Source organism: Podarcis filfolensis (genome assembly GCF_964270895.1).
Source record: "Podarcis filfolensis genome assembly, chromosome: 5".
Taxonomy (NCBI): Eukaryota; Metazoa; Chordata; class Lepidosauria; order Squamata; family Lacertidae; genus Podarcis; species Podarcis filfolensis.
The window spans coordinates 87,033,201-87,058,060 of NC_139608.1; the positions used below are offsets into that span (position 1 = coordinate 87,033,201).

Below are 24,860 nucleotides of genomic sequence, written 5' to 3' on the forward strand. Positions count from 1 at the left end.
TCCAATTGGAGAACAGCCTTTACCAAAGGTGTCATGGAGTTTGAAGACACTCGAACTCAGGACGATAGGAAGAAACATGCTAAGAGGAAGGCACGCTTGGCAAACCCTCACCATGATCAACTCCCGCCCAGAAACCTGTGTCCCAACTGTGGAAGGACGTGTGGATCCAGAATTGGCCTCCACAGTCACATACGGACTCACTTTTAAAACTGTGTTCATGGAAGACAATCTTACTTGGCTATGAGTGATCACCAAAGAAGAAGAAGAGGTCGTGAAATATCTTATCCCCACATTGTAATGGATAGGTTTGAGGGAAGCCTTGGAGGGAGGGAGCTGTCAGGTCTTTTTGTAAATGGGGCTGGGCGAGTCTAGCTGGGGTCTAGCCCCATACAATTTGGCACCATACATCTACACTGGGCTCTGCTTTCCCTGTGGATCCTGCTGCCCGAGGCAGTCTCCCCATCTTGTCTTATGGGTGGGCCGGCCCTGGCTGAGGAGTCTGCAGACAGCAAGCAAAGGAATTATTAGAATAGCCTTTCCCAAGCTAGTGCTCTCCAGATGTTTTGGAGTACAACTCCCATCATCCATGACTCATGGGCTATGCTGACTGGGTATGATGGGAGTTGTAGTGCAGAATATATGGAGGGCACTAGTTTGGGGAAAGTTGGGCGCTCATGGAATAGCTTTACTGCTTTTCAGTAGATATTTTTTTTAAGCACTAGACAAACAATGCAGCATGCACAGGGAGCATGTGTGCATAGGATCTGAGAACATAAAAGTTCGCAAAATGGCATGTTATCTTTGTCTGTTTCGGTGTCATAAATGAAGCCACTATCGAAGTGGAATTTGGCTCCCACTACAGCTGCAAAAAGCTACAATGCACTATTGGGAGAAGAACGGCATTTTCCAAGTACAAAAGCCTTGATCACTTGAGTGCCATGAAAATGTGATATCCTCACCCCAGAAGAACTATACTGGGAGAGGATGTCTTGACCTTACGACTGACTAAGCAATGAATGTAAAATTATCGTGCCAAAAAACATAACAAACTCTCATCACCTGGTAAGGCCATGAGATTATGATTATTTTGTCTGATTCTAAGGAACAGTGTGTCCATATTTTTTTCTTCTTTTCGGCACATTATAGCAAATTTATGAGTTATGGAAATGCATTTCCATTAGGGAGCACTCAAAACAGAAGCTGTATCCTTCCTTTTTCACCCATGTTTGTCTCTCCTTTCACCTTCCACTTCAGAACTGCATTCTTTTCCAACTGCGGCTAGTTCCTGGTTCCTATTCCCTCCTTGAATGTGCAACGTAGCCTGCTACTCGTATTTCCTGTTCCTCCTGGCCCTTCAAGGTTCGTTTCAGCATTCAGGGATCCCTAACAGTGCCCTTTTCCTGAGGAGCCTCTCAAAACAATTGGCTTCCCTGAAATAAAACTCTTTTTAACTCACTTCACTCCTCCCTGATTCAGCTCTCACAATAAAAGGGCTAATCAGGTTCTGCAACAGAGGTCAGAGAGAGAGAAAGACCCTACTTAAAAAAAAAAAAGTGGGTGGGTGTGTAGCTGTGCTTTTCTCACACCTGTAGGCAGAAGCACGGTCCTGATCCCAGGCATGTACTGGAATGTGGAGTTCAAAGCTAATAGCAAAGGACACAGAGGGAAGCTATTCTTGAAGACAGCAGATCGAGCAACGTGGCTCAAACACACTTGGAATTCGCTGCCTATGTAAGCAAGCTCTGCAGATGTGGAGTTGCTACCTTGGAATCTCGGGTAAAAAAAAGTCCTAGATTGGGTGGATGTTTGGAGCTTCTGTTAAGAGTAGGATGGCCTCTGAGGTCGCAGCAAAGGACCATGTGTTTCCTTGCTTGGAAAAGAAACCCAATTCTTGTGTCCAACAACAAATCCGCTTCAGTGGTATGCGGTCGGTGGACCAAGCTAGTCCCCTAAATGTTCCCGGTAAATCAGAGTATTATAGTATTAAAGCCTGCTGCCTCCTCCCCAAAGCCCAGGAAGCCTTTGCTTGGCTCTGTGAGGGATATCTGATGCTCTGACGGGTCCAAGAGACATCCCCACACCTTCCCAAAGCCCACCCAGCTTTGGCAAGGAGGCAGCAGGTTTCAGCATCCTGGCAGAGGCCCAACACCTCCTTCACAAACCCAGGAAGCTTCTGCCCAGCTTAGGGAGGGAGACATCGAAATAATGTATGTGTCACCTACCCCGCCCCGCCCCATCACCCTCACAAACTGGTCCCTCTGGCCCTAACTGCTCCCCTATGAAAAATTTCACTGTACACGACAACATTCTGTGAAACTTCATCTTTGCCGGAATGCCTGTGAGCTCCCTCCCTCTGGACTTCCCCAGCTACAGTGGTACCTTGGTTCTCAAACTTAATCCATTCTGGGAGTCCATTCGACTCCCGTAACCCTTCGAAAACCAAGGCACAGCTTCCGATTGGTTGCAGGAGCTTCCCGCACCCAAGGGGAAGCCGCGCCGGACGTTCAGTTTCTGGAAAACGTTCGCAAACCGGAACACTTCCTTCCGGGTTTGCGGCGTTCGGGAGCCGATTCATTCGACGACTAAGCCTTTCGGCAACCAAGGTACCACTGTACGGGGTCGTTGGTTCTAACTTAAATACTATCCAGAAGTGAAGAAAAACCGGAGGGGGAGGAGGTTGGCAGGGGGCTGGTATTAGGGCTGCTTCCTCTTGAGTTTGCGGGAGGCCGTGCTGCCCCCACCACGTTCCCGCTTCTCCTTGCGCACGCAGTAATATTTGGTGACGCGCTTGCGGCACTGCTCGCACCGGACGGCGCAGCACCAGTGGAACTTGCAGTTGCAGCTGGACACCATCTCGGCTCGCCGCTCCTCCACGGCCAGCCCACAGTCCCCGCACAGACGCTGACAGCTGCGCTTCTCCCACTTGCTCAAAGCCTTGCCCCTCTTCAGGCACTCCCGGCCCTCCGTCCCCAGCAAGCCCAGAGTCTTGTTCTCCAGGCAGTAGTCAGGGGAGTCCTCCAGGTGGACCAGCTCCTTCTTGGAGATGGAGCTGAAGGTTTCGGCAATCGCCCCCCGGCTGGCGGCACTGTTGCCTGCCCCTTGGAGCAAGTCGACCTTCAGGCCTTTGTGGTATTTCTCCTTCAGGTAGGTCCCTACTTCTCGAAACTCGGGCAGCTGCAGCCAGCAGGTCTGCGTGGTGCAGCTGCCGGATACTCCGTGGCATTTGCAGGTCCTCTTCATGGTCCCTTTCACTGCCTAGAGAGGAAGGAAAAGACAAGAGGGAATGCCATGCAAGAAGGCCAGGTGGACCGGAAGCCACTCCCAGGGCCGGATTTCGGTTTGATGAGGCCCTAAGCTACTGAAGGTAACGGGGCCCTTTATATGCCCTTTGTCAACAACGAATTGTCACTGTTTTTTGTGTTGAATATATGCTATATGGTCATTTCTGGACCTAATAGTTATCTCAAGCCATTTGCACATAACAAAATATGTATTTTATCAAAGCAATTGCTTTTTATCTTATATTTTGGAAATGTACATCCACTTTTTTTCCTTTAAATTTTTTTGGGGCCCCCAAGACAGTGGGGTCTTAAGCTATAGCTTATTTAGCTTATACGTAAATCCGGCACTTGCCACTCCCCACCCCCCAGCCCAAGTTCAGTAAAAAGGTAAGGTAAAGGACCCCTGGACGGTTAAGTTCAGTCAAAGGCAACTGTGGGGTTGTAGCGCCCATCTCGCTCTCAGGCCAAGGGAGCTGGCATTTGTCCACAGACAGCTTTCCGGATCATGTGGCCAGAATGACTAAACCGCTTCTGGCGCAACAGGACACTGTGATGGAAACCAGAGCGGATGGAAACGCTGTTTACCTTCCTGCCACAGCGGTACCTATTTATCTACTTGCACTGGCGTACTTTTGAACTGCTAGGTTGGCAGGAGCTGGGACAGAGCAACAGGAGCTCACTCCGTCGCATGGATCAAAACCGCCTACCTTCCGATTGGCAAGCCCAAGAGACTCAGTGGTTTAGACCACAGCGCCACCCGTGTCCTGCGAGTTCAGTATCTAGAACTAGAAGACTTTTGATTGAAATGGATCATAATTTTCTACCTGAAAGGGTACTTTGCAACTGTTTTGGAAAACTGTTCCATCAGTGGTCAGAGTCTTCCTTCCAATTTCGACAGAAATTTATGAATGGCAAACCTGCTGACATTAAATTCTGGAGCCTTCAGGAAACTTGCCAAAGTGTTTCTCTGTATCAAGCCATCCATCTAAATTGGCTGCGCCAGAGGAGGCTACCTCATCAGGAAGAAGGCTAAAGGATACCCATCTCCTCCTTCATTTTCATTTGCCATAGGTGGAAAATGTGTTGTTACCTTTCTGCCTGCCTCATTGTTATGCAGGTTCATCGCTGCTCTAGCATCCTGCCCTGTCTCAAGTGCGTCCACAAACTGCTTTGAAATGGCCTCCCCAAAGCCCACGTTGTCGCTGCAGCCTCCCCACAGCCATCCTTGTCCTCCTGTTGGAGAGAGAGAGAGAGAGAGAGAGAGAGAGAGAGAGAGAGAGAGATGTCATCAGATATATGGAGTCAAGAGGCCGGTGAGCTTCTCTCAGTTCCTTTCATCCTCATGGTGAGTGTTACAGCTGCAGCCAGAAAAGAGCTGGATTCTCAATAACGAGATTTATTTTAGGGGCAAAAACAAATTCTGCAATCCCCAGAGCGGTTTAACAATCAAACCCTTTTTGCAGGGAACTCCAGGAATTGTTATCTTTCCGAGGGGAAATAGGGGACTCCTGGCAAACTCTCAGCACCCTTAATAAACCACAGTTCCTGGGATTCTTTGGAAAAAGCCGCGACGGTTTCAAGTTGTCTGAGTGAGTGCATTGAATTGTGCAGGAGGTTGAACTAGATCACCTCCAAGGTCCTCCGCCCATCTCTAGGATTCTATGAAAATACACCATTTCTTGCAGAATACCGAAGCTACAGTCCTAGGTAACCTGGTGGGAGTAATTTCCACTGGATTCAGAGGCACTGACTTCTGAATGGACACGCATAGGATTGCACTCACTGCCATAGCACTGATAGGGGAGAATCAGTTCTGCACAGTTTTCTAGCTCAGTTGGTTAGAGCATGGTGCTGATAACAGCAAGGTCACAGGTTTGATGCCCATATGAGAAGGCTACCTATAAACTACAGGATTCTCAGGGACCCTTCCAGCTCTGATCTATGATTCTAATAAAGTGAGGACATGGAGAAGGGCAAGAAATATTATGTTTGGATTGGCAGTTTTGCTTCTCTTGCAATAAGAATGGTCACAAGAGTAGGGTGGATTTTTCCGTCTGGATTTTTCCAGACACGACTTGGATTTCAAAGGCAGAACTGATGGGGGGGGGGTCCAAAAGGCAGCACTTTGTCCTGGATCTTAGGCAAGTCAGTCAAAAAAGCTTCACAACTTTTGGGATGTCCTGGTTTTTTACTTTTTGAAATATGGCAACCCTACACAAGAGTCCTTACCAAGTTGCCCGTTGCGTGAATCATCGCATCCACAATTGTCAAAGTCGCCCAGGCTGCAATTGCGTGTCAGTGTGTACATGACTCCAGCGGAGCTGATCGCATGGACAAAGGCTGTTTCTCGGTTTGCTGTCAAACGAAGACACAGGAAAAAGGAAACTAAAGGAGGTGCAAGACAGGATACGTCAGCAGCTCCTGTGATTTGGAGCATCCATGATCAGTAAGGCTGAATGGAAACATGGAGTTGTAAAAGGGTAAAAGAGCATTGGGAAATGATCCAAAATGAATTGAAAAAAATGTTTTAAAGTAAAGGTAAAGGTAAAGGTACCCCCTGATGGTTAGGTCCAGTCGCGGACGACTCTGGAGTTGCGCGCTCATCTCGCTCCATAGGCCGAGGGAGCCGGCGTTTGCCCGCAGACAGCTTCCGGGTCATGTGGCCAGCATGACCAAGCCACTTCTGGTGAACCAGAGCAGTGCACGGAAATGCCATTTACCTTCCCGCTGGAGTGGTACCTATTTATCTACTTGCCCTTTGACATGCTTTCGAACTGCTAGGTTGGCAGGAGCTGGGACCGAGCAACGGGAGCTCACCCCCTCGTAGGGATTCGAACCACCGCCCTTCCGGTTGGCAAGCCCTAGGCTCTGTGGTTTAGACCATCATTCAGATTGAAATTGTCATGTGTCAAAAAAGGTTATTTATGTCTGCTACTACTGCGGTTTTATGTTTTGTTAGCCCCAAAATGGAAAACGAGCAAGGTCCCAACTAAAGAAGACTGGCAACTTAAACTGATGGAATATTCACCGCTTGCAGACCTAACATATAGAATGAGAGAACAAGAAGAACATATGTTTAAAGAGGATTGGAAAAGGTTAATTGAATATATGGGAAGTACCGTATTTTTCGCACCATAGGACGCACCGGACAATAGGACGCACCTTGTTTTAGAGGGGGGAGAACAAGGGAAAAAAATTCTTCCGCTCTCTGCCCAGCGCCCCTTCAGCGAAGCGGCAGGAGGCGCTGCGCAGAGAGTGGGAGAATTTTCCCCCTCTTGTTTTCCCGCTCTAAAACAAGGTGCCGTTTAAGGTGCGTTCAGGCGGCTACCTTGGAAGGTTCCTTTCGACCTGCTCTTTGGGGCTGGCGGGGGGAAGCCCACCACCAGCCCCAAAGAGCAGGTCAGGGAGCAGCGGAAAGGCGCAGCGGAGAGGCAGCTGCCATAGTCACGCATCACTTCTCCAGCTGGGAGAGGGTCGCGGGGCTATGGCTTCTTTAGCCCCGCACGCGCTCTCCCAGCTGGAGAGGTGACGCACGGCTATAGAGGCTCCTGCCATAGCCACGCGTCACCTCTCCAGCCGGGAGAGGGTCGCGGGGCTATGGCGTCTTCGCTCCATAGGACGCACACAGATTTCCCCTTCATTTTTGAAGGGGAAAAAGTGCGTCCTATAGAGCGAAAAATACGGTAATTGTGTACAGCTGAAGACGCCGGCAGCATTAAGATAAATTCAGCAATGTAAATAAACTTGAATGGGTGTAATAATGGAACACAGAATGGTATAGTTTTTGTAAAATATGCAGGGATTTATATGTAAAATGAACCATGGAAAGAGAGGAAGGGAAGTCATTGATATCTTAAGGGTACAAAATGAGTATTTTAGATTGTAAAACATATATATAGAGAGATGAAAAGGGACCCCTGACTGTTAAGTCCAGTTGCAGACGACTCTGGGGTTGCGGCGCTCATCTCGCTTTATTGGCCGAGGGAGCCGGCGTACAGCTTCCGGGTCATGTGGCCAGCATGACTAAGCCGCTTCTGGCAAACCAGAGCAGCACATGGAAATGCTGTTTACCTTCCCACCAAAGCAGTACCTATGTATCTACTTGCACTTTGTGCTTTCGAACTGCTAAGTTGGCAGGAGCAGGGACCGAGCAACGGGAGCTCACCTCATTGCGGGGATTCGAACTGCCGACCTTCTGATCGGCAAGCCCTAGACTTAGTGGTTTAACCCACAGCGCCACCCGCGTCCCATAATTTATATATAGATATAATAATAATAATAATAATAATAATAATAATAATAATATAAACTGAACAGCAACCTTCTGTTTAGAAATGGCGAAGAACAGCTTAGGGCTCTTCATCCAGCAGAAATGAAAGGTAGATAACATTCTACTAAATAACATGAACTGATGCTATTATTGATGTTTTTTGGGGACCAGTCTGCTAAGAACTGCCTAGATTAAAAACAGGAGAGTTAACTCCTACTAATGCCAAAGACAGCCATGGGAGGGAGTGGACTTGTAGATCTCTCCTCTGCTATCCTGCCCCTAACACGAAGGCTGAAATCTTTTCCCTCTGATAGCAGAAAGAACAGCCACCTAAACAACTCAGGATCACTGATGTGCCATGTAGTGATGTGACTGCTTTTCCCACTGCATTGTAAGTGTGGGTTAAATGCAAATAAATATCTAGTTGCTTCAGGGTTGTACAAATAATTGGCGGGGGTCTGGCTCCTTCTTTCCTTGCCAGGAGGGAAAAGCCTCTTGGAAAAGTTTTGGCACTGAGTGGGTGTAGCAGTTCCTAAGTGAGACTGTTGCTCACCCTGAAGCCATCTAAAAGGTAAAAGGTAAAGGGACCCCTGACCATTAGGTCCAGTCCTGACTGACTCTGGGGTTGCGGCGCTCATCTCGCTTTACTGGCCGAGGCAGCCGGCGTACAGCTTCCGGATCATGTGGCCAGCATGACTAAGCCGCTTCTGGCGAACCAGAGCAGCGCACAGAAACGCCCTTTACCTTCACGCCGGAGCGGTACCTATTTATCTACTTGCACTTTGACGTGCTTTTGAACTGCTAGGTTGGCAGGAGCAGGGACCGAGCAACGGGAGCTCACCCCGTTGCGGGGATTCGAACCGCTGACCTTCTGATTGGCAAGTCCTAGGCTCTGTGGTTTAACCCACAGCGCCACCCACGTCCCTTGAAGCCATGTAGATTGCAATCAAAAAACCAAACCTGTTAGAGAAAACAATACACAGAGCGTATTGTTTGGCTTTTGGTTCTCTACATTTCTCTTGGATGGCAGTGCCACTGATGGGTCACAGCTGGAGGTACAGATGTGCAAAGATAAGCAAAGCAGCCAGATTTGGTAACCAGAGTGCTTTTCTTCTTAAAAAACAAAACGTTTAGGGGTACTCTCATTTTGACTCAAGAAAATCACCATTTTATACTTCAAATCGGGGGAAATGAATACAGTAAATGGACAAAAGTACAAAGAATATGCATTACTTATATTGAAAGACTGCCCCTCAATGAGGCCAAACTTTCATCAATAAAACACCACATGTCCACATTCCACACTGCTTCACACATTAAACCATGGGTAGGCAAACTAAGGCCCAGGGGCCAGATCCGGCCCAATCGCCTTCCAAATCAGGCCCATGGACGGTCTGGGAATCAGCGTGTTTGTACATGAGTAGAACATGTCCTTTTATTTAAAATGCATCTCTGGGTTACTTGTGGGGCATAAGAATTCGTTCATTTCCCCCCCTTCAAAATATAGTCCGGCCCGCACAAGGTCTGAGGGACAGTGGACCGGCCCCCTGCTGAAAAAGTTTGCTGACCCCTGATGCTCGCTTCCGTATGCGACTCAGGAAACACCGGGAAAGGAAATGAAGGTGGTAACAAGAATCAGAGGTGGTAACAATGAAACTGGCCAATCACCATGCTATTCAACTGAACTGACAATTCACCGTGCTAGAGAAGAAACTATTTTTTAATTAAAAAATTGTTTCTTCTCTGTTAGATTCACAAAATGTTAAGGGGTATGCGTACCCCTGCGTACCCCCAGGAAGAAAAGCACTGGTTAACCATATTTGGCTAAAGCAGCAGTCGGCCATAGCTTTTTCTCCTCAGCTTCCCTGTTGTGTAACAGACAGATCAATTGCCAGGGAACTAGATTATGTCAGTGATGGTTGTGAGATCATAAAAGCTTCTTCCTTGGGTGACTATGTCTTTAAAAGGGCACATAAACTCTGGAGAATTGGCAGTTAAAAGCATCCTTAAATCCCCTTAACAGCTCCTATGGGGCCGGTCCTATCTTTAGACTAAGCGAGGCAGCTTCCTGGGTGTCATGAACTAGCAGCAAATTGTTAGTTGGTGGCGCTGTGGGTTAAACCACAGAGCTTAGGACTTGCCGATCAGAAGGTCGGCAGTTTGAATCCCCGTGACGGGGTGAGCTCCCGTTGCTCGGTCCCTGCTCCTGCCAACCTAGCAGTTCGAAAGCTTGTCGAAAGTGCAAGTAGATAAATAGGTACCGCTCCTGCGGGAAGGTAAATGGCGTTTCCGGTCACTGCTCTGGTTCGCCAGAAGTGGCTTAGTCATGCTGGCCACATGACCCGGAAGCTGTACGCCGGCTCCCTCGGCCAATAAAGCGAGATGAGCGCCGCAACCCCAGAGTCGGCCACGACTGGACCTAATGGTCAGGGGTCCCTTTACCTTTTACCCTTCAGGCAGGCAATTTCTTACCACTACGACATTTCTTACCACTACGCAGTCCTCCATGGCTGGAGAGTTGCAAAGCTCTCTCTGGGCAGTTCCAGCGATCCCAAGCAAACTGGAACTTGCATTCCTCAATTCCACTCTGTGCGCCGGCCGCAACGCTGCTGGAATAGATGAGGTATGCCTGCAGGGAGAAAAGGGCAAGGGCAAAAGAGGAGCTTCCACAAGGGGACATGCAGAGATTGCCATGGCTTTGAAACCTCCCTCTAAGAGTGCAATCCTTGCCTGACAAAGGAAACCCTATTTGTATCCTCTGCAGCAAAATGGGACCTAGCATCATTGTCTCCCAGAAGGCCCAGGAAGTGGGTGGCTATGTGCTCAAGTCCAGGAGACTTGTCTGACTGTGTCCAGGGTTCGAGTCGATAGAGATAAGATTGTGCAGTGAATTTGGTGACATCTCCCATAATTAACATGCAACCAGTAAGCGACGAATTCGAAAAACAATTCCATTAGAAGCTGAAAAGGCGAAACAGAGCATGATCTGAATATAAAGTACTAAAATGAGAAAGTGCAGCTTCCTAAACCACTCATTCCAGGGCTTTCGGAATGTCTCGCCTGCTACTCCTCCTTTAGATTACCAAGAGGATTTTCTTCCTTTGAACTGGGTCTTAAGTGCCTTCTTTTTTTCCTTGCATTGAAAAAAAAGGACGTTGAATTTTCAGGGCTGTGCTGAAAATTCATCCCAGTTTTTCTCCATCCCGGTGATCCTCGGATGAAGGGCACTGGAGAAATTTAATTATTAATAGAAAATAATAATCGCAGAGGAGAGCATTGGGGTGTGTGTGTGTGAAATTCCTGTGGTTGGGAGGGAGATAAGTTGTTTTTTTTTCCAGATCAGGCAGTATAGTCAGTTTAGGGAGGCTGGAGAAATTTTTAAACACTAGCCAACTCATGACACTGAGGTAAGCTCAAAACCCCATGGCCACCCAAATTTTACGCCAGGAAATGCTCGTGCCCTCAGAATGAGGCAGACAAATTGAAGTCTCAATCACAGGAGAGGAAAACATACAAGAAATTGGAGAGTCATGGATGCTTTTGCTGGGATTCATGCACCGCAGGGCGTTGGAACAGAGGACCCCTGGGGTCTTTTCCAACTCTACAATTCTATGATTCTAAGATTTTATGGTGCACCGCGGCCCAGCACTAGTTCCAGCACAGAAAGCTGTTTGCCTGACCTGGAAACAAAAGCAAAAAAAGCAGCAGGACAGAGAGGGAAAGGGCCTATTGAGCCAATGCGAAACAGACCCTACCGGTCCTTCCTCAGGAATTTCAGATAACAGGAATTCGAAATCTGGACGTGCTACCTCTTCTATCTCCTCTGGGTAAGAGATAGAAGGGCCAGCACATACCCTCCAACATTTCTCCGATGGAAATAGGGACGCCCTAAGGAAAAGTGGGACATTCCAGGGTCAAATCAGAAACTGGGACGGCTTCTGTAAATCCAGGACCGTCCCTGGAAAACAGGGTCTCTGGCAGCACATCGGGACTTTGAATTACAGTGGTACCTCAGGTTAAGTACTTAATTCGTTCCGGAGGTCAGTACTTAACCTGAAACTGTTCTTAACCTGAAGCACCACTTTAGCTAATGGGGCTTCCTGCTGCTGCTGTGCCGCCAGAGCACGATTTCTGTTCTCATCCTGAAGCAAAGTTATTAACCTGAAGCACTATTTCTGGGTTAGTGGAGTCTGTAACCTGAAGCATTTGTAACCTGAAGCGTATGTAACCTGAGGTACCACTGTATTGTTCTCTCAATTTCCCTGAAGAAGGGCCAGTAGAATGTGGAACCCTTTGGATCAGGAGCAATACCACACCACCACCACAGTTTACCACATAGGTGTTTTGTTCATTTGCTTTGTGTTTTAGGTAGTTTGCTCCCGTTTTCTTTTTGCAGGTTCCAGAATTTTGCTGGGTGTTCCCTATGTGCTAACTGCATGGCTGAGCCAGACCCCACACTGTTGAGAACTGCAGAGCCTCTCGTTTGTGTCGTTTGCTAACTTCCCACTTGGATCATGCTTTCTCTCAGCCTCTTAATCCACCTCCCAGCCCAACCCCCAAACAGCAAACCTGTCAAGTACAGCCAGACTTTTATCTAGACTCTTCAGATGTGTGGCCCCCTCCTCAACTCCTCACCCCCTTTCCCTTCCTTCCTTTTACTTCAGGGGGCCAAGTTCAATATGGTGTTTTCCTCTATGAAACAGTATCGGTGGAGGAAGCCCTATTCAAAGTCTTCAAGGCAGGCAGCTGTGTTTGTTTTTGCTGCAACAGACGGACCGGCAGAGCAACTTCAATGGGGCTTACTCCTAAGTAAGTGTGCATAGGATTACAGCCAAAGGGCCCCTTCAAATATCCTTCTTATTAGGCACCCAGGATTTTTTGTGCTCAAGATGCTACAGGAATGGTCACGTGCAATCCACTTTTAATACTGTCTGCATCTGCAAACATTTTTTGGGGGGAGTCACACTGCTTCGCTTCCAAATCAGGGCATATTGCATAAGAAATCTGGTGACTTTTATGCCACAAATGTTCTAGTTTCTTTACAGTGGTACCTCCTGTTGCGCAGAAGATCCATTCTGGAGCTCTGGACGGATCCTGAGGTGTGCTTGAGGTGCCTCTTCTGCGCATGCGTGTGGTGTGGTTTGGCGCATCTGCGCATGCGTGTGGCATGTAGAGCTCTTCTGCGCAAGGATACGTAACCAGAGGTGAACGTAAGCAGAGGTACCACTGTATTTTGTTTTGCTTTTGTTCCGCTATTGCCCCTCCAGAGAGCAATAATGTGGAAGCATTGTGGAAGCACCGCAGAACAAACAAAAGCAGAATAAATCTACCGCCAATGCACTGTTGCAGAATACACAGGTGGGGAGAGCCCAATTTTGTGGTGTTCGTTCAGAGCCCCGGTCGTTTTACTGACTTTTGACCTGTACACCACTGCTTTATTCTTCCGCTGCCACCAACCACGTTTCTTCTGAGTCTCAGTCAGGTTTAAAGTCAACAACGAAGATTGAAGTTTATTGAAGAACAAACAAGTTTTAAATGTGTTCAGAACGGTTTCTCAAATGTGCGCCCTTAACTAGATGTGGTACTATCTCACACAGTCACAATCTCCTCTCTCAGTTCTATCCCTGTCTCTCACTCTAACTGCCACAACCACTATGTTCGACTTTTACTGCCTCTGTCTGACCCTCAGTCCTCTATCTGAAAGATTAAGCAGGGTTTTGTAGCAAAATGCTAGCACTCGGAACATCACCCAGAAGATTGCAACTAGAGAGATCGTTGTCTTGAGATGTCACTTCCTGGTTTGCCTGGAGAAGCCATTTTCAACAGAGCTCAGCAACAGAAGTATTGAGGAAGTGTCGGGTGTTGAAATTTTGTGCCCCTGACCATTTTGCCCCCAGGGAAACTGCCCCAGTGGGTCCACCCATGCTAGGCCACTACAACTCAAGAAGCTTATGAGGCTTTTAGCTCAAGGAACCAGTCGAGTATTTGCTAGGTTGCATTTATATGTTGACCTGCTCCATTTTATACTTGACATCTCTGGGCTCGATCAGGTCCGCACGCCCCTCAACACGGCTGTTGTTGGCATTTGTCTGTCTCGAGAGAGAATGGAGTGTGCCTCCGGAGGTAAACCACTGTGTTGGCAACACGGAAGTGAACTTCCCGGGGAACAAGAGTGTCTGGAGGTCCTGGGCTGCTCAGACGACAAGACCCCCCACCCTCAGCCTGACTGATTTGGTCCAAAGGAAAGCAGAGCAATGCGTTCTCTGGATAGCAATTCCACAGCATGGAAATTAGCATTAAGTTAAAGGTAAAGGGACCCCTGATCATTCGGTCCAGTCGTGACCGACTCTGGGGTTGTGGCGCTCATCTCACTTTACTGGCCGAGGGAGCCGGTGTACAGCTTCCGGGTCATGTGGCCAGCATGACTAAGCCACTTCTGGCGAACCAGAGCAGCGCACGGAAACACCGTTTACCTTCCCGCCGGAGTGGTACCTATTTATCTACTTGCACTTTGATGTGCTTTCGAACTACTAGGTTGGCAGGAGCAGGGACCAAGCAACGGGAGCTCACCCCGTCACGGGGATTCGAACTGCCGACCTTCTGATCGGCAAGTCCTAGGCTCTGTGGTTTAACCCACAGCGCCACCCGCGTCCCTAATACATGAAAGGTGCAAGAATAGGGACCAGTAAAAAAATAACAAAAACCAGCCAGCAAACTGGTAACCCTAACACCAGGGCTTTTTTCGACATCTCTCAGGTGGGTGCCATTGCCATTATAAGAGAACAAGGGAAGCATTCATGGCGAGTTCCGGCACATCTTTTTCTAGAAAAATAGCACTGCTTGGCACTATGCGTAAGGTTCAAGTCATCAGCTACTATGGTGTAGAAGAGTTGAATCTGGACTTTAGCAAGTTGGATTCAAATCTCTGAAACCTGCCCAGCCATAAAGCTCCCTGGATTGCCTTGGACAGGGATGTTGGGAAGATAGAATTTTTTTGGGGGGGGGGACGGGGAATACTGCCCTGAGCTCTTTAGAAAAAGAGAAAAACCGCTTCTTTCCTTGCTTTTTGTGCTTAAGATTCAGCACTCAAGAGACAGAGAGTGCAGGGAGCCCCTGTCCAAACCTTAGCAAACCTGGGAGGCTGGAAAGAAGCCTGATTCCCAGCCGATCTTGGCTGGTTGGAATTAGAAACACAGATCAAAGGAAACGCACTTACCTTGGGACCAGTCATCAGGAAATTATTCACTGACCTGGAAGGGAGGAAAAGGGATCATCAATGGAGAGAAGCAGAGGGAATGCCTGGAATTCCCCTGTGCCACCCCTGCCCAGCCCTTGGAGAGTCGTCCCACTTACTGAACCAAGCGCATTTGCCCATTGCTGCTCAGTAGGTACTGCTGAAGGTTCGTTGGGGCTGTGAGCCTCTCCCTGTCCTCATTCATTGCCTAAAGATAGTTGAAGGGTGGTCAAGTATTTGCACTTGGGTTGAAAAAACAGGATGGAGTTGTGGTTGGCAGTAGGCTTGTGGCTGCAAAGGTATTGTACGAAATGGAAAAAAACCACATACGGACAGAGGGAAAACGCTTGCCAAAGTCTGAGGACCGATTAAGGTATTAGAAATGTATTTAACAACATGGTGTGAGACCGCAGGTTTTGGATATTTCTTGATATGACACCTTAAGTATGATTTTATATAGATTTGATTTGTATTCTCTCCCCCCCCCCAGCCTTGCAACTGTGTATCTTTCTATTTTGTACTTTGTATACGAAAGATGGAAAGATGATGGTGATGATGATTTGATTTATACCTTGCCTATCTGGCTGGGTTTTCCCAGCCACTCTGAGCAGTTTCCAACACATATAAAAATGTAACAAAACATCAAACATTAAATCTAGGGCTCCAGATGTCTTCTAAAACATGGAAATCTTTAGTAAAAGGTGAAAGATTTATATGATCTCAAGAGAAACTTTTCATAGAACTGAAATTCGAAAGCGCCTATGACAAATAAAAATGACATTTGCTGCCTGAACACTTGAAAACTAAGTGAGAAACTAAACACGTAAGAAATCAGAAGGTGGCCCAGATTTACAATTTAGTAGAGATAATGAAATAGAATATAAAATTGTCTGAAAATGTTGAAAATGCAATTTTTCCTGTTGAAATGTAGTATCAAAAACTGAGCTTTTCAAGTGAAATTTGAGCAGTCCCACCTATGTAGAAAGATTTGCCAAAACTTAAGACGTGATAGTATCATTGTACCCCAGTAAGACCTCCTTTTCAAGGCTTCCTTGACTGCATAGGAGAAAGGGAAACAGCCCCCCAAGAGTCACTGTGGATGGGACAAGAAGGAACAGAAATGTATATCTGGAAAGTGTTCCCCCCTAGAAGATCTGGGTAATTATTGCAGTTGCTTTTAGCTTAATAGGTGCGTCTGTTGATATGGAAACAGACCTTCACCCAGCACAGATGAGGGCGAGGCAATGCTACCCCTAAGTGTAAGTTTATAATGAATTTATAAAGCTTTGCATCTCTCCACCATAAAACTGAAATAAACTTCATGTGGGACATGCAAAGAATAGACTGCAAGAACCAACTGTGAAACCCAAGAAGAATGCTTTTATCCCCCAAGCGATTCTCCAACCCCGATCTCTCAGGTTTCCTTGCTGATTTTCATCACCCTCCCATAATGGCCCCATTCAGATGACCATATCTCAGCCTAATAAATTCAGGTATCCATTTTCCATGTTGTGTAGCACACACCTTTGCCCCTCCCTACACAATATGAGCAATCAAATTAGGAAGCCTCTAAAACTTCCCATTTTCGTCCAAACTGAACAACCGGTTCCCAGTTTAGGAACCAAGCCAGGATATTAAAACCACAGTTGGTTTGAGCTCCTGGCTTGATCTGAAACTGGGAACCAGTTTCCCAGTTTGGACAAAAGGCGAAACGATGTTTCTTGATTTGATTGCTTGTGCCGTGCAGGAAAGAGCAAAGGTTGCTGCATTCAAGTTGCACCCTTTGTCAGGAAAGACTACGATGGAAATATTTCTATTAAAGCACCTTCACATTCGTTTTTGTAGCAAACCTTTGAAGCAATCACTTCTTAGCAGACTGGCTTTATCTCCCTTCAAAGGCAAGGGGAGAAAAGACAGAGCATGCAAATTCAAGTTTACTGGCCAGCACACAAGGGGACAGATTAATCGCTGGCACAAAATAAGGCATCTATGTGTGAAGATGTCCCCTTTAACAATAGAAGTTGTGGTTATTTCTTTTTTGGAACCAGTTTCTGTCAATTTACCACTTGCCACGGAGTGAACAGGGCAGCCACAGATTCCCAATTGGGCGAACTAAGCAGACTCTAAGCTAAAGAGGCAGACCACCCTGATCCTCTTCTTCAAGACGATGGGATTACCGGTAAATACCCGAATGGCCTTGAAGCTAGGATATGAAATAGAGCCGTCAAATTTTTAAAAGTTGTTTTAGGTTTTTTTACTGCTTAAATCCTGCTTTTCATCCATTTATTGTTTAACTAACTGTTTAACTGAATGTGTATCTTCTTCTCTGGCCTGATCCAGCAAGCTAATTATTATGTTGCAATTACTTTTTAGTGATAACAGACAGTCGAAACATTATTTCCATTGGCCCTGAATCTTTTGGATTTTATTTCTGCTTGGCTGAGTTGCAGATCTTCTGGATTATGCTCAGAAGATAACTATATCAGATTTTTGGGGAAAAACAATAGCCGAGGGAATATTACTGGACCTCAGGAATACTTGCCGCTGGCAGAGCCACAGCACATTAAATTGTAATTTGCAATCTAAAGAAGATGGTATGCGCATATTAATAAATCACTTTTTAAGGGCCAAGGTGTCGTCTGAAAGTAAAACCTCTAAAAGCAATGTCGGTTGCTTCCTAAAACTACCATTTCATCTCTTGAGCCAATTATTATTGCTATTAGTTGGTGTATTATGGCATATTGTTAGCTCGCTCTTCCGCACAGTATATCACAGGTCAAGCACAATCCATGGGTTAGAATACACAAATTACATATAAAGCAACAAAACCAATCAAAATGAGAAATCATCATATTAAGAAGAGCAACAGGAAATGCGCCATGAAGACTACAACAACTACAGAATGGGCTACTCACTCTCCTTTAGTAATTACTCCAATATCCTACAAATGCGCATCCTATTTATGGATATATGCATAGCCATGAGTGAAGGGGTCATTAAAACAATCTCTTGCCTTACAATCTCATGAAACACAACTTTCCAGTTGCGCAAGCTGGGCGTACAACTTGTTCTCATGACACACACAAAAAACCCCACCGTCACAGAAATCACTTCTGGCGCGATTGGGTGCTTAGAAAACATTATTCAAGAAGAATCCTAATTTTCCTTCAACCTTATTCTCAGTGCTCCTGTAGAATTTGCTGATTTCCTTGTAAAAGGTAAAGGAGCCCTGGACGGTTAAGTCCAGTCAAAGGCAACTATGGGGGTGCAGCACTCATCTCGCTTTCAGGCCGAGGGAGCCGGCGTTTGTCCACAGACAGCTTTCTGGGTCATATAGCCAGCAGGACTAAAATGCTACTGGTGCAACGGGACACTGTGACGGAAACCAGAACGCATGGAAATGCCGTTTGCCTTCCCGCCACAGTGGTACCTATTTATCTACTTGCACTGGCGTGCTTTCGAACTGCTAGACTGGCAGGAGCTGGGACAGAGCAACAGGAGCCCACCCCGTCATGGGGTTTCGAACCGCTGACCTTCTGATCAGCGAGCCCAAGAGGCTCAGTGGTTTAGACCACAGCGCCACCCGCTTCCTTGTTCCCATACATCAATGGGAAAGGTATTTCCCATTGTTCTTTCCCCGAAAGAGATTTTAACTGATGAATTGTCTCTTCAGTGAAAGCTTATATAGCAGACCAACATTTGCCCATTGATGTCTTGGTAGACCTGAGATAGAGAGGCATAGAGCCATAGACACTTCACAGATGAGGAGCACACTGTCCCAACGAACCTTGCAGATGAACATTTCCAAATTATATCCATCGCTAGCAGCAGGGCTCTTTTCAGCCAGAACTCACTGGATGTCAGTTCTAGCAACTTTCAGATAGGCACCAGTGCCATTATAAGAGAACAAGAGAGGTGTTCATGGTAAGTTCCAGTACCTCTTTTTCTATAAAAAATAGTACTGGCTAGCAGATATTCTGCATTGTTGGTTTTCATCCTAATAATAAGAGTCACAGGCAGCTGAAGCTAAAATCAGGGTCAATGCATATGATAATGATTTTATTTTTACCTCACCCATCTGACTGCCCCAGCCACTCGGGGCAGCTTCCAACATATATAAAAACATAATAAAACATTAAACATTAAAAAAAAAACCTTCCCTACACAGGGCTGCCTTCGGGTGTCTTCTAAAGGTTGTATAGTTACTTATAGTTACTTATCTCTTTGCCTGTCTTCTGGCAGTTCCCTCCCTGCGAGAAGTGAGGTTGCAGGGAACCAGGCAGAGGGCCTTCTCGGTAGTGGCGCCTGCCCTGTGGAACGCCCTTCCATCAGATGTCAAGGAACTAAACAGCTATCTGACTTTTAGAAGATATCTGAAGGCAGTCCTGTTTAGGGAAGTTTTTCATGTTTGATGTTTTATCGTGTTTTTAATATTCTGTTGGCAGCCGCCCAGAGTGGCTGGGGAAACCCAGCCAGATGGGCAGGGTGTAAATAATAAATTATTATTACAACTCCATACCCTCCAACATTTCTCCAATGAAAATAGGGATGCCCTAAGGAAAAGTGAGACATTCCTGGATCAAATCAGAAACCAGGATGGCTTCTGTAAATCTGGGACTGTCTCTGGAAAATAGGGACACTTGAAGGGTCTGCGTTGCGACGATTTACTACAAATCGCCCAGAAGTTTCTGATCTAAATTATCTCCATATCTGGCCTAGCAGATGGAGACCATCAATGGAGCATCACTTAGTTGGGTTTCCATAGACTAGCCTCTCATGGTGAGCAGATTTGATGGCTTTGATAAGGGCAGGTCTCCCTCACGACACCATAAGAGGTATGGCTAGGAGCTGTCAGGATCAGGTGTTCCGCAGATTATCTGCACTAATCTGGGTCACCCTGAAATTGTTGGGTTATGGCCAGGGGTCAGCAACCTTTTTCAGCTGTGGGCCGGTCCACTGTCCCTCAGACCTTGTGGGGGGCTGGACTATATTTTTTGGGGGGGAAATGAACGAATTCCTATGCCCCACAAATAACCCAGAGATGCATTTTAAATAAAAGCACACATTCTACTCATGCAAAAACACCAGGAAGGCCCCACAATTAACCCAGAGATGCATTTTAAATAAAGGTCACCTTCTACTCATGTCAAAACATGCTGATTCCCAGACCGTCTGCGGGCCGGATTGAGAAGGCGATTGGGCCACATCCGGCCCCCGGGCCTTAGGTTGCCGGCCCCTGGGTTATGGCAGATAAGAAGATAATTGCCCACACAGACTCGGGAAGCAAGGAGGAGAGTTGGTACTTGGGTGATTTTGTATGATTGTTTGAATTTGTATTCATTGTTTCATTTATGAATAGCTTCCTTAGAAAGCATCTTGAGGCAATTTCACAATACCGGGGGGAAACCCCCATCCCATATACAAAACGAGTACATATATAAAAACAGTGATTACAATTCCATGTATAAAGCAACTTCAGATGAATTGCATGCCTTCCAACATTTCTTGAATGAAAATAGGGGTGTCCTATTCCATATTATTAATAATTTTATTATTTCCACCCCACCCATCTGACTGGGTTCCCCCAGCCACTCTAGACAGCTTCCAACACCCCCCAAAAAAAACATTAAAAAATTCGGAAACTTCCCTATATAGGGCTGCCTTGAGAGGTCTTCCAAAAATTGTAAAGTTACTTATATCCTTGGCTTGGGGGGTCGGGTCGCATAACTCCAAACCCTCCAACATTTCTCCGATGAAAATAGGGACATCCTAAGGAAAAGCGTGACATTCCAGGATCAAATCAGAAACTGAGGCAGCTTCTGTAAATCCGGGACTGTCCCTGGAATATAGGGACACTTGGAGGGTCTGGAATTGCACCTGATGGTGTTTAATTGCAGGTTCTGTTCTCAAGATTAATAAAATGGTGGCCCTTATTTGCACTAGTGTGTTGATTCTGTTCTGAGCCTGGAGCCAGAAGCATTTTAACTAATAAACAGCTCAGCAGCTGTGGAGTTTGGAGGCAACAAATGAACCTGGCAGTCGAGTGCTATAGCACAGTTTGCTCTGTAATGCTGGATGCTGATGTTTGGCATTAGGCAAGTCGCAAGAGGTTCATAAAGTCCTGAACCTAATCTGAGTGATGGTCCATACACAGGGATATTCCTCCCTTTGGTGTACATGGCAGAGTCCAGAGAGGGGAGAACGGAGGTTTGGGAATGTGCATCTCGTATTCCCACGTTTCAATCCTCCGTCTAGCAAACTTTAAGCAGCTGGGGCTGTACCTCCTTCTCATCTCAAGACACTTTGGAAGGACGATTAAATTCAGACAGAAGAAAGCACTTTCCCTTCCCTTTGGGAAAGTTTTAAAGTGGTTAGGGCCCTTAAAATATATATACCAGCCTCACCACGCACAAATCCTGACCCTGGTCCCTGCATCCTTCCAGGATATCATAAGTTATTAAGAGTTTGATCTCTCTCTCTCTCTTTTTTACTCTCTCTCCCTCACAGACAAACATTTCCACCACTGGACTGTGGTTCTTGGGAGCTATTTAACGTTTATTTTTTAAATTAATGCTCCACCACTGCATATCTGGAATGCAGATGCACAGAAACGATCGCTTTAATTGTGGGTGGCCACATTTTGCCGCCAGACCGATCGACACAGGACCACCGGGTATGATGTTAGAAGGGAGAAGCGGGGAGCCAGGAGGAAAAATTGTAGATTATCCTCAACCCCTTAAGAGGAATGCTCTTGTTGAAGGCTCTTAGACCCCTCTGAGGCTTTCCTTTCTCCTAGCAGAAGTTTTTAACCTTAGGATACACACACACACACACACACACACACACAACACTGCTCCGCAACCGTATTTCCCATTCCACTGAGACACCTTTGGCTTAACCATGAGAGGGTTTCAAACATTTCAACAAGCCTGAACGACTTGTTCATGCACTTGGTCCTTTTGCACTTCTGCTGTTAACATCTCAAAAGCAAATTGTATTGTTGAGGGGGTGGAATATAAGCTCAAGATGTTGATACAACTTCCTTCTGTTCCCCCGCACTAGAATCTCTCCTCTGAACATTAAAGAGTCACTACTGCAAAAGTCTAACCCTCTCTGGGTTTTAGTTAGAGCTGCCTAGCCAATTTCTCCAGATTTAATTATCCCTCTGTTAGTCCTTATTAAGAGCAATGGGGAATCATATGAGAAATCTATTCCCCATCCAGCACAACTTGGTTATTTTTACACTCGCAGTATACTGGAATCCCAGCTGAGTTAAACTCTCTGAAAAGATGCCGCAAGCAGCACTGAACTTGGTTAAACTTAGCCCCAGATTTCAACAGGGTGCAAAAATTTAGCTTGCTGGTAGCATGGCAAGGACAGAGTCTATCAAGCGCAGAATCCTCTCAGACAACTTTGTTCCACTGAGACAAGAGGATGCCAAGCGAGATCAGGTGATTGGGGGAATTCCTGTTGTCGGAATTAATTCTGCCTGATGGTAAATTCCATGTAACCTAAAGATGTGCCTGGACTTAAACAAATTAACAGAGACGCAGTAAAAGATAATGCATTGCCTATTATCTCACAAACGCTGGGTATTTGCTTCTGTGATATCCTTTTCAAATTTCTTTTTTAAAAGCAGACAATTTCAAAGGCATTCACTAAAGTTTCATGAGTCTCACCAGTACAAAACATTTCAGGCTGAACAATGAAAAACATAGACTACGCAGCAGAAAGGTCCAATTGAATTGATTGCCAGTTTATCTGAGAACGGTTGACTTTTATTGACTGCTGCGTGGAGCCAATTGGAATATCTTAACGAGTCGGAAATGTGATGTTAAAAAACGAAGCCGAATGTTCCCTTTTGACATTTTCTTCTTCTTTAAAACCCTTGCTATTCCCTCATTACTGAACTGTCAAGCCAAAAGCTGTGATTTCAACCAGCTAAATCAACGCAACCAGAATCTTGGAGGCAGCAGCTGAATCGCTGGTTAGGAACATAAAGGAGACACAGAATGCAAGGAAAGGAGAGAGCAAAGCTTCGTAGCTTGGGAACCTTCAGACGGAGGAACCCCTGCTCCTCTGCAATAAGTTCATCTTGCAAATTGGATGCGATACCTTGCAAAGTGGCTTCTCTGAAGTCCCCAGTGATCTCTCCAAGCAGTCCTCTGGGGGGTCTGTAGGATGTGCCTCCGGGTGAGGTCAGGCTCCACAAGCCTAAAACACCCTTTAGCGACCCGAGGGAAATAGGAAAGGGGTGGTGGTTGCTCAGAGAGCGAGGTGAGGGTGCGTTTGACCCTGCACGACCGTGTCCCATGGGCCTGTCTTGCTACATCATCGCAAAGGAAGGAACTCTCGATACTCACCAAGGATAGCTGAAGTGGAAGAAGGACACGAGGAACAAGGTGCCTGGATAAGAGCCCATCCAAAACATAATCCTGCCCCTTCCCTCCCCTCAAAAATAAATAAATAAATAAATAAAAGAAAGAAAGGCCGAAAAAAAAAGATCTTAAAATATTAGGATGGTAATTTGAGGAGGGGGAGGGGGGGAAGAAGAGCTTCTAGCCTCTGTTCCTAAAGGGTGCAGAGAAGTTAAAAGACCCCGAATCCAAACTGCGCCGTAGGACAATCGGTCCTGAAGTGCAAGCAAAAGGCGATTGGTGAAATGGAGCCACTGAAATTTGTAAGAAGAGATTATCTACTTAATTAAAGATTTCTCTCTCTTCCCCCCCTCCTAAGTCCTTCAGCCAATCAGGATTCAAGTGCCAGAGAGAGACTGAAGTGATCAAAAGAACACCCCAGGTCCCTCAAAGACAAATGCACCAAGAAAAAGGATTTTTTGGGGGGGGGGGTGTTGTTTGACAGAGATAAAAAGACAGAAAGAGACAAAGCAAATCCCTGGAATAGTTCTTGGATGCAGTCTCCACCATCAGCAACCCTGCAACATCCCCAAAGGCAACTTGGAAAGACTTATTACAAATCTTTGATCTTTCGCCTTGGAGGCTTCCGTTGCAACCTGCGCATTTTCCGCAAGCATGAATTATATTTGTTCTGAAGAACTGGGGAGGTGGAGTTGCGCTGTAAGAGGGCTTCTGAGAAGAAGGCTGGAGAATCGAGAATATTTGCGACTCATCCCTCAAACAGCTAGATAGAAAAGGAGTTGGCACCCAAAGGTCATCTTTCCTTCTGGCTTTTTCAATCCCTCCTTTGGAACAAATACTCTAGACAAGGATGATCTTCTTCTTTGGCGATCACTCGCAGCCAAGTAAGATTGTCTTCCATAAACATGGTTTTCAAAAGTGAGTCCATAAGTGACTGTTGAGGCCAATTCTGGATCCACACGTCCTTCCACAGTGGGGACATAGGTTTCTGGGTGGGAGTTGATCACAATGAGGGTTTGACAAGCGTGCCTTCCTCTTAGCGCGTTTCTCCCTTTCGTCCTGAATTCAAGCATCTTCGAAACCCATGACACCTTTGGTAAAGGCTGTTCTCCAATTGGAGCACTCACAGGCCACTGTTTCCCAGTTGTCGGTGTTTATACTACATTTTTTTTAGATTTGCCTTGAGAGAGTCTTTGAAGCTCTTTGGTTGACCATCAACATTATGCTTACTATTTTTAAGTTCGGAATAGAGTAGTTGCTTTGGAAGATGACAATCAGGCATCCGAACAACATGACGAGTTCAACGAAGTTGATGTTGAAGAAGAAGAAGAAGAGTTTGGATTTGATATCCCACTTTATCACTACCCTAAGGAGTCTCAAAGAGGCTAACATTCTCCTTTCCCTTCCCCTCCCACAACGACCACTCTGTGAGGTGAGTGAGGCTGAGAGACTTCAGAGAAGTGTGACTAGCCCAAGGTCACCCAGCAGCTGCATGTGGAGGAGCGGGGAAATGAACCCGGTCCTCTAGATTACGAGTCCACTGCTCTTAACCACTACACCACACTGGCTCTCATTGCTTTGACACTGGTGATCTTTGCTTTTTCCAGTACACTGGCATTAGTTTGCCTGTCTTCCCAGGTGATGTGTAATTTTTTTTGGAAACACCATTGATGGAAACCTTTGAGGAGTTGGAGATG

At 46.3% G+C, this 24,860-nt stretch overlaps 1 protein-coding gene across 1 annotated transcript; it reads right to left on the reverse strand.

The window, feature by feature from the left end:
• Nucleotides 1-2,673: 2,673 nt before the first annotated feature.
• On the reverse strand, nucleotides 2,674-23,432 carry WNT8B (Wnt family member 8B). Its single transcript, XM_083615955.1, has 6 exons — nucleotides 23,149-23,432; nucleotides 14,768-14,801; nucleotides 10,042-10,180; nucleotides 5,511-5,636; nucleotides 4,372-4,514; nucleotides 2,674-3,255 (listed from the first exon to the last, which is right to left on the reverse strand). The coding sequence occupies exons 1-6, from the start codon at nucleotides 23,214-23,216 to the stop codon at nucleotides 2,695-2,697; spliced, it is 1,071 nt and encodes a 356-aa protein (XP_083472081.1). The 5' UTR covers nucleotides 23,217-23,432; the 3' UTR covers nucleotides 2,674-2,694.
• Nucleotides 23,433-24,860: the final 1,428 nt, after the last annotated feature.